The following is a 15,399-nucleotide window of genomic DNA, read 5'->3' as shown; positions in this document are numbered from 1 at the left end:
TGCACTTAAATCTTCCTCTTTCATCCACCAACCAAACCCCGCCACGTCATTTATCTAATTTTATTCTCTCTTTCAAAGACAATCCAAATCCCCACAAAAGAAGCCAGCCGTACTAAAATCACACTCCTGGGTTGAGTACCTTTCGGTGCTACCTCAAAACGACGCCACGCGTGGTGGTTTCTGATTGGTGTGAACTTTCGTGTCCTCGTCAACAGTTGTTAACGAGTAGATACACGTGTTCAAATCGTTTTGCTTAGTCACGGAGCCAATCAGGAGCGACCGTGCGTGTGTTTCAGGGACTAGCGGGTGAGGGACCCACTTCCCCCCATCTCGTGATGTTTGTTTGATCGCGAAAAGAAAGCGCGTGGGATATACGGGGATTTCCAATGGCGTAATGGTATTTAAGCGAAAGAAGAGAGGGTATTTGTGAAATTTCAGCAGCTTCCCATATGGGTAATAGTTCTCTACTTTTCTCCCTTTGTCGAAAGCCGCGGCCGAGACACTTGCACAGAAGAATAAAAAGAGGAGAGAGAGAGAGGGAGTCTAGAGAGAGAGAGAGAGAGAGAGAGGGAGTCTAGAGAGAGAGAGAGAGAGAGAGAGGGAGTCTAGAGAGAGAGAGAGAGAGAGAGAGGGAGTCTAGAGAGAGAAAGAGGGAGTCTAGAGCTTCAACACTGCGACGTCAATGGCGGTTAGGGTTTTCTATTCGGCCTCCAAACAATAACCCCCTTACTGTTTTTTTACCCGTTCCTCTCTCTTTCGGCTCGCCCTCGGAAACCCTAATTCGCGAACGTTCCTCGAGGCCTCCACGCTTTTGATTCCAATCGCGTTCTGAATTCTAGGTCAGAAATTGGAATCGCACACGGAGGAACTGTAATGGGCGCGCCGGAGAAATCACAGGCCAGCGCTAGCTCGATGCAGGTAAGTTTGGCGTTACTTCAATTGAAAGCTTCGATTGTTTTGCTCTAGAATTAGATTAATTTTCGAAGTTGCCGTCTTGTGGTTGATTTTGAAGCCTTAGGTTTGCCTTTTAAGGTCTTAATTATTGGTTTTGTTTTATGTTTGTTGAAATTGTGAGAGGTCATGAATTTATAATTCAGTTTTTAGGGCGAGGCTTAGAATTCGTGATTCAGTTCTTTTGGCTTTTTGGTGTAAGCAGATTGCTTTTGGTTGTGTTTCTTGAGGTTCCATGTTTTTTTTTTCTGCCATCAATTAAATAAGATAAATAATTTTGGTTGAATTGTACGTGGAAGCTGGTGAATTTATGTTGTTGCTTTTATTGCAAACTTGTGGTTTGTGTTCGTGTCGATGATATTTTGTCCTATGAAGGTAGATAAGAATATGCTGCAATACATCGTTATCCTTCAACTAAGGAAAGTTTGTTACTATTAATACAATATCTGAAGTGAAAATTTTCATACAAGTTGATGGCTAACGTATCACTCAGCAGTACTTTGTTATACACTTAAACTGTATACGCTCCTCGACGTTCCTAACAACTAATGTTAAAGTGTATGACAAATTACTGCGACGTTAGCCATCAACTTGTATGGAAATTTTCAAACTTCAGAGTTCAGATATTGTATTAATAGTAACAAGTATTATTGCATTTTTTTGAATTTTGTGTTTCCTATATGTCGAAGGAATTTGGTTTTGGATGAGTTGGCATGTGAAGGAAATGGAATCTTGTAGTTTTCGCATGTAACACTCCTGAGACTTGCTGCTGGAAATTGTTCTTTGAAGGTTTGTCTTAGAACTTGGTAGTTAAGGAAGTGGAGCTTGAGTTTGGTTATAATTGGTTTTCTTACATACTTTTTTTCTGTTCGTTGTCGGTCTTCTTTCATTTTGTTGGCATACACTTGGTAGTTTTCTTATTGCGGTGCTGGATTATTGCTTCATAGTCTGGATAGTTGTCTTTTAAAAGCACTTTTTCTTGTAAAGGGCAACTGCTGACATAGAGTAATCACACAGTTATTCTTCCCTTTCTACTTTCTAACTTATTAGTTATTTATATACTAATTACTGCTATTCTTTTGTATTTGGTAAATTTTGAAATACCAATACATTATGCTTGAATACTTTGCTTTTGGGCTCCTTAATTAGACACATGATTTGTTTGTAAAGATTTATCGTGCTGAGAACATAAATAAGACTACTGTTTAATACTCTTGTAGTTTCTTATGATAAGAATTTTCTGTTGTATATGAATATCTCCCACACTTTTGTGCTGTTGCGTCTGTGTCTAATTTTTCAGTGCTTCACATCCTTCACTGATGAAAGTATATTTTTCTCAGTGCATTCTTCTCATTTCTATTTTCTATATTGATGCAAGCTTATATTTGTGCGTCTTCAAATGCATGATGCAGACATTTATCTATCTGTTTGGGCCAGAGGCTATTTGTGCCAAGTAACCAAAGGTTTTAATCTTGGGGGGAATTGTTTTTATTAATTTCGAATTTATAAGGTCTTAATGCTTGCACTTCATAAACTTCTTTGGAGGAATAACTAGGATATGTCAGGTTTACCATGGTGAAAATTATGTGACATAGTGTAGATTGATTAATCGTGGGAGTTCTCATTGTTCTTGGTACTGAAATGAGTCTGTTTGGTGAAAATCTCTCTTCTGCTTCATGTAGTAATGTAGATAATTATGCCTTTTGTCTTTAAACGCAAGGTTTCTATATTATTTGTGATTAAAAGTCCTGTTGTGTTTTAGTAACTAATAAGATAGGACAAACATGTTCGTTTTTATTACTCGCATTAAGTTGTTGCTCAGCATTTATTTTTTCTCCCACAATGTAGCTGTGAATATTTTAGGTTCATATAATAATTCATTATGATTTTTTTGTTGCATTTTGGTATGCTCATAGCTCGATTAAGTGTAATAAGACCTTCAATCTGTTAGGTGCATGTGCATTTTAACTTTTAGTTCTTTGCGTATTATTCTTCCCCTGTTTAACATTTATTTTTTGAATACAAATTTCAGCGTGTTAAGGTCTATCGTTTGAGTGAAGATGGGAAATGGGACGATCAAGGAACTGGGCATGTCACTGTTGACTATTTGGAGGTCTGTTCTCCTTGTTTTGGCTTGAAGTTGTCCAATAGAGACTCTTTAATATTTAATTAGTAATCTATTAATCCTTCTTTAAAGTTGATTCTTTTGGTGGTTGCTTTAAATTGACTTTGTTTTTGATCTAATGGAACCATCAATATTATGCAGCGATCAGATGAGCCCGGTTTATTTGTCTTCGATGAAGAAGACCATGAGACGTTACTTCTGCACCGCATCAGTGCATCTGACATTTATAGAAAGCAAGAAGGTAGTTTGTTTGTCGACTGATGCTTTGTTTCCTTTCATTGCTTACACGATGTCTTCATGGTTTTGATTTGAGTTATTCCCTTTGAATTTTTTTGAAGACACAATTATTTCATGGAGGGATCCAGAGTTTTCCACAGAAGTAGCTCTTAGCTTTCAGGAGGGAACAGGTTGCTCTTACATATGGTAACTACCGGATAATTCTCACCTTTGCTCTTTCAGTCTATTCTATATCATAAATTTTATTTCCTTTCTTGTCTTTCTTCTCCAATATCCATCCCTCTTTTTTTTCTTCTTTTAATAATTTTTTCTACTCATCATTGTTGTCCTTTTATTTAGGGACCATATCTGCAGTGTGCAAAGAAATTTGAATTTCAGTTCTCTTAACAGTAAGTGTGTGCATTTTTCCATCAGTGAAGAGTATACTGCAATTACTCCTTTTTGATGAACAATTGATTTTATATTTTGTGTAGACGATACGTTTGGTGCAAACAGTGAGTTGAGGGAGCTGCCTGCAGTCGAGCTATCTACACTCCCTTTAATACTAAAGGTAAGGTAAAGTGGTTGATTGGATATTTGTGTCTGTTAATATTTTATTTTATTTTTTGTTTTTTGAACTTTGAATGTTTTTTAGATGGTTCGTTGTAATTTCTTTTAAGCTTTATCTTAAGCCTTTTTTTTTTAATATTGAACTTCTACTTAGTAGTCGTGGATGCTTCTTTATTCGTTTGAGCCCTTCACTATGGTTGTCCTAGAAAGCGTAGAAAGCGTAGAAATTTAATGATTGATGGTCTGAGCTGAGTTGGTCGAGGAAGCATTTTTCATTGAACAAAGGTTACCAGATTCTTTTGCTTCTTTTAGAGTTTGGGGATTTCTTTTTTCAAGAGAAAGGGAGGAGGAGATGATAATGAAAACATGATGTTCCTTTTTATTAATCTTTCTTTATGTGGAGAATGTCATTGCATCATGGTTGTATTATTTTTACTTTTGGGAAGTCCATTAACACCATTTCTTAACATAAACTTCTCCATTTTATTGGCTTTAAGATATTGCTCACGAAAAACTAGTTACATAATTCAAGTTTCAATCTTTCTCCAGTTTTTTTACCTTACATAATGGAGTTGGTTGTTGCACCTGCTTTCCCTATTTCTTGGAAATATAAGACATGGATTTCCATCTTTTTCCAGGTTTGTATGATCAAAATAAAGATAACGTGACATATTTACGGTATATATATTTATGGCCAAGCGGTGGTGGAAATAACTCATTTGGTTTGCGATAGAAGTAAATAGAATGTAACACACATTGATAGGCCAAGCTATGATGGCGAGAGCTCATTTTACCATATTGACTGGATTTTCTAATCACATTAATTTTATATTGAATCTGTTTCTTTATACCTGAAACAATGCTTCTGATTCTTTTGCAGACTTTGGTTGAGTGTGGTCTTGCTGATCAGATGCGATTGACTGAACTTATTTTAAATGATGTAAGCTTGTAAGCCTTATACATGCTTCCCTATTCTGCAGACTCACTATCTTGTCTTATTAATGAGTTTGTGGTCCTGCCTGCTTTTTTTGCCTGGTTTTACGTTTGTGTCAGGTGGTCAAGTTTGTGGTTTTCCTATTATTGTGTTTATATGGATTATTGTTTTCAAGTTCTGATGCAACTCAATGTGAATGCAGCAAGATTTTTTTCGAAAGCTGATGGAACTATTTAGAATCTGCGAGGACTTAGAAAATATTGATGGTCTACACATGATATATAAAATAGCAAGGGGAATCAGTAAGTGCTATACTCTCCCATATGCTATTAAGACGCTGCAAACATTTGTATGTTTTATTGGTACTAACTGATGTGTGTGTTGTTTCTCTACAGTTATGCTTAACAGTCCTCAGATCTTTGAGAAGATATTCAGTGATGAATTGATCATGGATATTATTGGTTGCCTCGAGTGTAAGTTCTGTTTTTATGTCTTCAGATTATATTAGAAAACTTATTATCTAAGGATATCTGCATTTTAAAAATTTAATGACACTAAGGTCTTGTTCGTTTTGTTGGTTCGAGTTTGCAACTCAAGTTGAAAAGTGAATTTATGTGAGAAAATCCTGTAGCACAAAAAGTGAATTTGAATTTTTGTGAGAGAAAATACTACAGCAGAAACTTGAATTGTGATTCGAATCAATGAAACGAAGGCCTAATTATCCTGAATTTTTATTCTGCAAAAAAAAAAAAAAAATCTGACTTTTATTTTGAAGATTGTGTTAATAACTTGGCATAATTGAATAATTTAGCATGCTCTCCCTCCCTCCCTCCTCTCCTCCCCCTCCCTGGAAGATATTCCAAGAACGTTTCTTTGTAATTTGTTCAACTGTTTTAACTTTTCAATTTTTTTTTTTTAGTAGATGTAAGAAATGCTTTTAGTGTAGCTGGGTTGATAGTTTGATCTTTGTTCTGTACCGTTTATTCGATGATTACTTTAAATGTGGCTTGCAGACGATCCTGAAGTTTCTCATGTTCAACATCACCGCAATTTCTTAAAAGAGCACGTTGTTTTTAAGGAGGTAACCTTGGGAACTTATTGTTATTCTATTTTGCGATGGATGATAGTATTAGTGGTTGAGGGTTGAAGGCTAAGGAGGCTGGATGTCATCTAGTTATTTTAGTTCTTGTTGTTTGCTGCTTAAATGTGTATTTGTACATTCACATTTTTAGGCTATACCAATAAAAGATCCTCTGGTCCTCTCAAAGATACATCAGACATATAGAGTTGGTTATCTAAAGGTGAGAATCGTTTTTTTTTATCATCTGTTTTTTGGTTGTTTATAATCATTATTCTTGGTCTTACTTAGTATTACTTTTTTAGGATGTCATTTTGGCCAGAGTATTGGATGAGGCCACTGTTGCAAATCTCAACTCCATTATTCATGCAAACAATGCCATTGTAAGATTTTACAACTGATCTATTAAGGTTATCATTATACAATTAATTTATCTACCTGTTTTGGGATGTTTTTAACTCTTAATGTTTTTCTTTTGTAGGTTGTTTCTTTATTAAAGGATGACAGTACCTTTATCCAGGAATTGTTCGCTAGGTTGAGGTCACCCTCCACCTCTGCAGAATCTAAAAAAAATTTGGTAATTATTGATTTCTCTAAACATCATTTATTTGTCGCATTCAGTTTGTACTGTTATATAAAATAATACAAAGTATTGATTATTTATTTCTTGCATTCAATGCCATGTATAGTATATAAGATAAGTATTGACATCATTTTCCTTTCTTGGGGGCCAAAATTTAGGTGTACTTTGTGCATGAGTTTTGTAGTTTAAGCAAGAGCCTGCAGATGGTACAGCAGCTCCGGCTCTTTCGGTATGCTATTACTGAGATACTCGATTCTGACGTGAATTGCGTTAATTCATCCTTTTCTCTTGAACTTGTGGTAGCTAAAGTATAATCACTGTGCTGTGAAGATAATATCAGGTTTTATGTTTTCTTCTGCTTATGGAATTTTCTTGCTTATTAAGATTTGGAAGTAAATTTCTGCAGGGATCTTGTGACTGAAGGCATCTTTGACATCATCACTGATGCTCTGCAGAGTCAAGACAAAAGGCTTGTATTAACTGGGTAATGGTGACTGATAAGTGTCTTACTTCTCTGTTCATCCCTGTGATTCTTTGTATTTTAGTTTTCATTGATTTGGTATTAGTTCTAACAGAATTAGTTATCATTGATGCAGGACAGATATCCTCATTCTTTTCTTAAATCAGGATCCGAACCTTCTGCGTTCGTATGTTGTTCGTCAAGAAGGCATTCCACTTCTTGGACTTCTGGTATGGACTTGATCAAAGTTTCGCTCGTCTCTTTGTGGTTAGTTCGTATGTGCACTGGAACTGCCGTGCTTGCTAACAAAACTCCTAGAGAATCATGCGACTCTTACACTCACTTGAATCCTACTAGCCTTTAAATGATAAAGGATAATAAATGGTTGTATAAGCAAAATTTTAGATTATAGGACTTGGGGATTGCTTCGAAAGGAGAAGATTTGCATAATTGGATACTCGATTTTTAACTCAGATCTTAGGAGATGATGCTTTCTTGTGAAAGAACAAGTCTTGCCGTCTTGGACTTGTATGTTTGGTAGGAGGGAGAGATGGAGGGAGAGTCTCAATCTCTTGTTTGGTTGGAAGGGGAGGGGGAGGAGAGATGGAGGGAGACTCTCTCCACCCGGGCTTACCATTTTGCATCCCTCCTCTTATGGAAGGATCCATGCAGTCCACCCATTAAAGCTTTGAAAAGACAATTTTATCCTTAAAAAGTTTAGTAAGAAATTGGTAAAAAGGACAACATAGTAAATAAACAAACATTCATTCATCCATCCTTTTAACTCTCCCTCCCTCCTGCCACACAACACAAAGGATTATTATAATCCTCCCCATCCCTCACATTCTCCATCTCTCCTCCTCTCCATCTCTACCAAACGGAGAGAGAAGAACTGCACACATTCAAAATTTTCTTTTTCTCTCTTTAATTTGTGTGTACTTGAAAGAATTATATGAAGTATTATCCAAAAGTTGCCTAGTCACATTTTCCAAAACAAATTAATACAAAATTATACCAATCCAGCATAGTATATATCCTTATTATGTTATTAACCTCTCCTGATTATGTGCGTTGACATTATTACACCTGCTAGACACTTGTAATGAAAAGAGAGCAGGACCACTGTTACAATTTAAATTAAGAACGACTGCAATTACTTGGAGGAAGATTGCATGTATCTCAGGCTATCTTAACATATTTATGGCTGTCTTACAGGTTAAAGGAATGCTAACAGATTTTGGGGACGACATGCACTGCCAGTTTCTTGAGATTCTTCGTAGTCTTTTAGATTCATTTACGTTGTCAGGAGCTCAGGTCCTTTTCTTTTAAATTTATTTTTACATAATCCTTTTCTACTCACTCTGTTTGTACATTTTTTTCTGTTCGTTATTTGAATTTTTGACTAGGTTGTAACTTTATGTCTACATTTGGAGTATTTGTGTTGATGCCCGTAATTATTTGCTGTGTACTTATCTGCTCTTTAAGTTAATTGGTTCATAAAAGCGAGTCTCCAACAACATATACCATGGGATATCTCTCTTTGAAGTTTTAGATCTCCCTTGTCTTTCTTGGATCTTGTAAACCTTTTCCTTATCTTTTCTTCTTGTGTCTTCTGGTTTCCTTTATGGAAAGCTTTTGCATTTTGGATGTATTGCTACTAGAATTTGGTACCTGATTTTTTCGTAGTCTGAACTCTTATTCCATCATACTATTTGAAACTATTTGATGAATTTTTATTATTTATTTGTTCTTGAATTACCTTGTTAATACTGCCATTTAAAACGTCTTATATTACATGGGCAGGGTTCTTGCCTTTCTCCATCTTTCTCCGATTTTGAGTTGGAGGGAAATTCTTAGGATCTCATGTAATTGTGTTCATGATTGAATGTCACAGATATGTAGTGGGTTATTATTATTATTTTTGAATGAATACATAGTGGGTTATTATGGATTTATTGTTGATAAATATTGTTTAGCTGTTAATTAGTTGCTTATTATTGTAAAACCTGGATTTCTTCTTAAGCTGAGACGATTTTGTAGTTGGGTTCTGCAGCATATTTGAGTTTATTTATGTAGGTGTAATGTTTTGAATCTTGATTCGTAGTTTATTATGTTTCTGCTGAATTTTTGGAAAACTTGTTAGTAAAACTTTCATGTAAAGATGGAATTGTTTTCTATTTTTGTTAAAATATTTATCTGTGTATTTTGTTGTTAAGCCTTTTGGTTTGTTTATTTTGTTGCAGAGAGATGCGATTATTGAGATTTTCTATGAGAAGCATTTGGGTCAATTAATTGATGTCATAACAGCAGCATGTCCCTCAGAAGACATTGCTCGATCACTTGGTAAATCTTCGGGATCTGGTGGAAGAGTTGAAAATCAGATTGTTGTGAAGCCTGAAATTTTGACAAACATATGTGAATTGCTATGCTTTTGTGTTCTGCACCATCCTCATAGAATAAAGTAATGATTTGAATTCTCCTCTGCTGCAATCCTTCAGAAATGAATTTGTGACTATTACTATTCTCTTAACATGAAAATGCTTGCACGTCTCATTTTTTCAGGTGTAACTTTCTTCTAAATAATATGATAGATAAAGTTTTGTTTCTAACACGAAGAAGGGAAAGATACTTGGTGGTTGCTGCTGTGCGATTTGTCCGCGCTACCCTCACTCGTTGGGTGAGTGAGTTCATTTTGGTCTTCGAAAGTTAATACAATGGAAAACAATCCTTTAACCGTTGCTGCATGTTTTTTAATGCATTGAAACCATGTCTGAATCTGCAGGAAGAGCATTTGATAAATCACTTTGTTAAGAACAACCTTTTCAAGCCAATTGTAGATGCCTTTGTTCGTAATGGCCATCGTTATAACTTACTTAACTCTGCCATTCTAGAGCTTTTTGAGTTCATCCGAAAGGTGCCACTCTTTTTCATTTGTGTCTTTGGCTCTTGAAGTGTGCATGACTATATTCTAATTCCACTTTTTGTTCTACGCAGGAAAACATGAAATCATTGCTAAAACATATAGTGGATTCATTTTGGAACGAGTTGGTCAAATTTGAGTATTTGGCACCAATCCACTCTCTAAAAGTAAAATATGAGCAGGTATTCTCTTTTCTCTTTTTGGTTTCTTCCGCTACTAGATTTAGTGCTTTGACTGATAGCTTTTCTACAGTGTCAAGAGCCTTGTGGAGCAAGAAGCACTGTTACTGTGTCAGAGCCTAGAAAGAGAAATGATGAGCGCGCTTTGGAGAAAGAAGAGGAAGAGTATTTCAACGAGGACAGGTGTGGATTCTGTTTTAAGTAATTATGAGTGGAACTTGCTTGGATTTTTTTTATACCATGGCTGCTAAATATGGTCTCATGTAATCAGTGACGAAGAGGACACAGCATCGGCATCCATGTCAAATAATACCGAAAAAGGCCAAGCTCAACCTGTTTTATCCAATGGAGAGGCTGTAAGCTACACAGCCTCAAGGTATTGTATTATATACCTAAAAACAAAGAAAAATTATATTTTGCATAACGTTTTTCCAATATAATTAGTGTATGCACTTCTTTTAGTCCAAGATCTGGTGGGCTGGTTGACTACGATGATGATGAGGATGATGAAGACTACAAACCACCATTAAGGAAACAACCTGATACGGATGAAGATGAAGGAACTATAATAGATTCCTTTAGGTTGAAGCGGAAATTGGGTTCGAAGGATAAGGAACCTGAGCAAGTAAAGAGGCAGCGTTTTGGTAAAAATGTGAAATCAAAAGATAATAATGTGTTTGCTGCATTGTGTACGACACTTAGCCAGGCAGTGCTACCGGGTAACAAAACTGGAAACATGGTGAATGCAACTTCTTGCACAGCTGATGAGCACAAGAGCTCCGGTGAAGAAAATCATCAGGAGAATGATTGTGCCGTTTCCAGAGGGTGTCCTGATAACAGCATCAGCTCTGACGAGAATCATGTAGAGAACGAACTGGCTGCTTCTAGGAGCTGTTCTGAGCTCCTGCATGGCACTTCGGAAAACAGGCAGTTGGGTGGAGAGGATTGTGCCTTAATACCCCCGAAATCCTCACCGGAGATGGCAGTGAATGGCTCTTAAGTTGTTTTCAAGAATCAGCCAGAAGGGGCTCCGAAGGTGGTTTTATGATTCAAGTCATGAATGTGGTTGGCACCGAAAGCAGTTCCGAGCCACTAGTGTAAACGACACTATTCAGAAAGCAAACAAAGAAGGGGCAGATCAACAAAAGGTGATGAATTAGTTTTATAGCTTTCCATCGCCAAGAGGAAGGAGATACTGTATATTACCATTGGAGGTTGAAAGAATGTCACAATGTGGGCCCCATCTTCACCGCCTTTCAGTTGGCTTACGAGGAGGGCAGCTTTGAGTTTGGTAGTTGCTTTTGTAAAACATTCATCAGCATTTTGATTTTCTTTATCCGATTTTTCCCTTTTTGCTTTTTTCGTTTCTTTTTCTCAAAATTTACCTTTCTTCCTCTTGCCTCTCGTTACTTTAGCAATATAAACAAATGTGACAGAAAGGGCACAAAAATATGCCCTGCACAGTGTCCTTTTTCTTACATTTTTATTTATTTATAAATGTTTTGTGGTGGGGGTGGGTTATAACCGAGTCAAGGGTTGAGAGGCCAATTTTCTCCTATGTAATAGATTATTGTAAATTAGTTATTGAACTTACTATTATGCAATCAAACTATTTTGTCCATGATAATGGCAAAGCGCCAAGCCATTGTTTGAATATTGTAATTTATATTCTTTTCCCCTCCATTTCATGTATTTTTTGTTGTTATGGGGATGAATCGGATTATTGAACCATGAATCGTTTCTTGTTAATATCAGCAACTCTTACGAACTGGTTAACTTGATCTTTTTGTTCTTTTTTCAAAGGTATATTTGTGATTCAAGAAGTTAGGTGTACCAAACCTGGAAGTGTTAATACGTTTTCATGAAACCCTTTTGTGAACAGTGAGATATTTCATTAGGAAGAAAAATGATGTATTGAATTATGACAGATTGAAATTAAACGCAAACCAGGTTGTAGAATAAAATGATTGAAGTAAATTAGTTGTAAACACAGGTTAGTTACCATTGACTAATTAAAGGGCTCAGATATGCTCTGTGTTCCATCAAGATGACAAATGGACATATTATTATTGCGTTTAGAATGTGGATTCGGACACGGTAGGCATAGGCACCTTATTTATTTGTTGTCGTTTTCGTTATTTTTTAATCATTTTTTATAATCCATGGAAGCGCCTACCATAAATTATCCGGTGGAACACCTTAAAAATGTCTACAAGTGAGACTCTTATTTTTAGTCATTAGATTAATTTTTCAACGGTTAAATTTGTGCAGGTCCGTATTAAAAATTTAGAACGCGTCACGCAGATTTACTCTTGTTATAAATTTGACTATTGAAAAATTAATCTGACGATAAAATGAGGTAGCTGTCGACTAATTTTTCTTTTTCGTTTATGCCCTTTACCCTTTATATTTTTTACTTACTTGTTAAACAATCTACTATTTTCTCTTATTTAGAGCTTAAGAAAAAATGATTTAATTTTTATTTCTATTTATGTCCTTCACATTTTGTACTTTTTACTTGTTATCTTATCTACTGTTTTCTCCTTTATCTTACTTAGAGCTTAAGAAAAAATACTTAAATTTTGTTTCTATCTATACCCTTTACCTTTTGTACTTTTTACTTGTCGTTATTTGTTGTTTTCTCTTACTTAAAGCTTAAGAAAAAAAAAACAGTTTAATTTGTGTTTTCATATATGTCATTTACTTTTTATACTTTTTACTTGTTATTTATTGTTTTATCTTAGTTAGGGCTTAAGAAAAAGTAATCAAATTATTTAATGTTTGAATCACGTTCTAAAGGTGGCTTCCGAACTCACAAGGCTTGCCTGATCAAAATAGACAGTGCGGTCTATATGTTAAGATGAATAATATTACGTACAATTTTGTTAGTGTATCTACTATGTTCTCTTACTTGGGGCTTTTAAAAGAGTTGTCAAATTAAATAATAATGTTTATATGATGTGATAAAATGATTATTTTATCATTTTCTATAAACTAAAACCTCAAATAGTAGCACTCTTAATAAAAAAAAATTAAAATTAGTTTATATCGAATTTCTGTTTTGTAACTTTGTTTCCAATGATGTAGATCATAGATTTCATGTAGAACATTGTCATGCAGATTAATTACCATCTTTTTGTGCTATGTTCAAATAACAATCAAATATTCATTATTTGTAGTTTGTTAATATATTATACTCCCTCAATTAAACTCTTTATATAGTCATAAAATTGGATCTCTAATAGATAATAAATATGATAGTCAAATTCACGTCTTATTGTAACTGGCACGTGCACTAATTTCTAATAAAAACTTTGATATCCCTTCAATGTTATGTTAAATAAGCATTCACAGTTCGATATGTGTGGTTTTTGCACCTTAGAGTGACCGAGCCGGCGGTTTAGTTTTGCAAAAAGAGAGAACAATGATTGGACTGCTTGGAGAAGATAACTGGCCGATAATCATTCGAAAATAGTTGGTTCAGTTACAATTAGAACCGCCAATGTAAGCCTCTTTTAAGAATAAGAAAAAAAAAGCTAAAACATTCAACGAAAAATCATAGTTCATGGATACAATTAATCTCATAAATAAAGTTGAAAGTTTGGACTGCCCAGTCCAATCTTAACAGTTTGAAGAAGATATTCGAGTAGACCTTAAAAGTGAAAAGGTCGGCCCAACTCAGGCCAGGACATCAATGAAGGACTCGTTTGGTTTAACCCAAATTGAGAGCTCTGCGACTCAACTTAAGAGAAAGCAGAAACAGAGGGGGAGGCGCCAACAATAATGAAAGAGAGATCAAGGCACTAAGAAGAATCAAATAATTTTCATCAATTTTCTTCACTTTCACAATGGCAACAATCAACAAAAACTAAATGTCGTTAACTTATAATATCATACCTTTAATAAAATATAATATTTGTTGCTTATATTAATTGTTTTGAAAATTAACATCCTCAACTCAACAAATCTTTTTTTAATTGCCTAAGTTATATTCAAAATCAAATAATACCTATGCAATGCGCCAATCCAATGATCCACGGTGCAAAGTACGATAAAAGCACAAGTACGAGTACGAAACGAGCACTATTTGAATTTACCTCATTTGAATCAATTCCATCCTGTGAGTCTGCCTATTGTATCGATAAATAGCATTGTCAAAGAACAAGAAGATGAAATTGGCATTACTTGGGTGGAACGCCACAACGTCAAACGAATAAACTTCGTTCGTAAATTGATGCATAAATTGCGGACGCCATAAGCAATTGTTGTTGTCATCCTCTTGGAGCTCCCAAACTCTTAAACAGATGCGTGCCTTGCCGTTGTTTAGGCAACACAACTGCAGCCGGCCATGACATACGCCAAGGATAATTTGGGAATAAAATACTCTTTATCGCCGGTGAGTTCGGTAGACAGGTCGATGAAGCGGCAATGCCACCTCCTCCTACGTTTCATCGTTGCCTTGTGCTCCGGCATTTCATCAAACAGGTCCAAGCCAACAATGCCTGCATGGTGTAAAGCATAAAATAAATCGTTAATTTTAGGGTCCGTTTAGTTCGCTGATCGAGTTTTTAATTTGAGTTGAGATGTGACTTTATGTGAGATTTTTTACTATAGTAAAAAAGTTAGATGTAACTGTTTTTTTAGAGCTTTTTACTGTAACAAAACTCGAATTCTAAACTCGAATCGGTGAAATGAACGAGATAATAATGTCACTTTAACTTAATAGGTTTTTTTTTTCTTAAAGTCGTTTCACTCAACTAGTTGATCTATTCAAATGAACCTCTAAAAAGTTCCAATTTCTACAATAACATTGAACGAGCGACCATATCCATTGGTCACTCTAAAAAGATAACTCTAAAATAAATTTGCAAAAATGACTAGTATAATATTTTATATATTGAAAAAGAAGTTTGCCAACTGCTATAAACTATAAAGTGAACCTAGTAAAATAACATTTTTTTTAAATTATTTTTACACTAACCAACACACTCATAGTCATGCGCATGGGTCTGTTTTGAAGTTATTCTGCAAATTAAAATTTTTAAAAAGTTACGCTGATTTGTGAATGGATTGCAGATGTAATAAATTTAAGTCTCGTTTACTTTATCGATTTGAATTTAAAATTTGAGTTTTATTACAGTAAAAAACTCTCAAAAATAATCACATTTAATTTTTTTACTATAATAAAAAACTTATACATAAAATTATATTTTAACTCAAATTAAAAATTTAAATTGACGAACAAAACAGTTGACTACGAATAATATTTTTTCTCTCAAAAAATTCTTGATAGTTGACAAGACTTTCCGACAGCAAGGCCCTGACTCTATTAGGTCCCGGATTCTCGCGTGGGAGTTGACAAATAAAAATACACTTCCAATCG

General features: G+C 35.0%; 1 protein-coding gene across 1 annotated transcript; it reads left to right on the top strand.

Annotated features, from left to right (window-relative positions):
• The first annotated feature begins 595 nt into the window (after window positions 1–595).
• On the top strand, window positions 596–11,640 carry LOC21391121 (serine/threonine-protein phosphatase 4 regulatory subunit 3B). The gene is made up of 24 exons (XM_024164219.1): window positions 596–918; window positions 2,984–3,064; window positions 3,218–3,317; window positions 3,415–3,499; window positions 3,653–3,702; window positions 3,787–3,863; window positions 4,743–4,802; window positions 4,999–5,098; window positions 5,192–5,269; window positions 5,810–5,877; window positions 6,029–6,097; window positions 6,180–6,257; window positions 6,356–6,451; window positions 6,616–6,686; window positions 6,864–6,941; window positions 7,054–7,147; window positions 8,133–8,231; window positions 9,161–9,378; window positions 9,480–9,594; window positions 9,700–9,831; window positions 9,912–10,019; window positions 10,090–10,199; window positions 10,288–10,392; window positions 10,479–11,640. Exons 1-24 carry the CDS (start codon window positions 874–876, stop codon window positions 11,014–11,016), a joined length of 2,655 nt encoding a protein of 884 aa, XP_024019987.1. The 5' UTR covers window positions 596–873; the 3' UTR covers window positions 11,017–11,640.
• The last annotated feature ends 3,759 nt before the right edge of the window (window positions 11,641–15,399 follow it).

This window comes from Morus notabilis, unplaced genomic scaffold (assembly GCF_000414095.1).
Source record: "Morus notabilis unplaced genomic scaffold, ASM41409v2 Scaffold131, whole genome shotgun sequence".
NCBI lineage: Eukaryota > Viridiplantae > Streptophyta > Magnoliopsida > Rosales > Moraceae > Morus > Morus notabilis.
The sequence above is the reverse complement of the archived record's forward strand: the minus strand, read 5'-3'. Positions and strand labels throughout refer to the sequence as shown.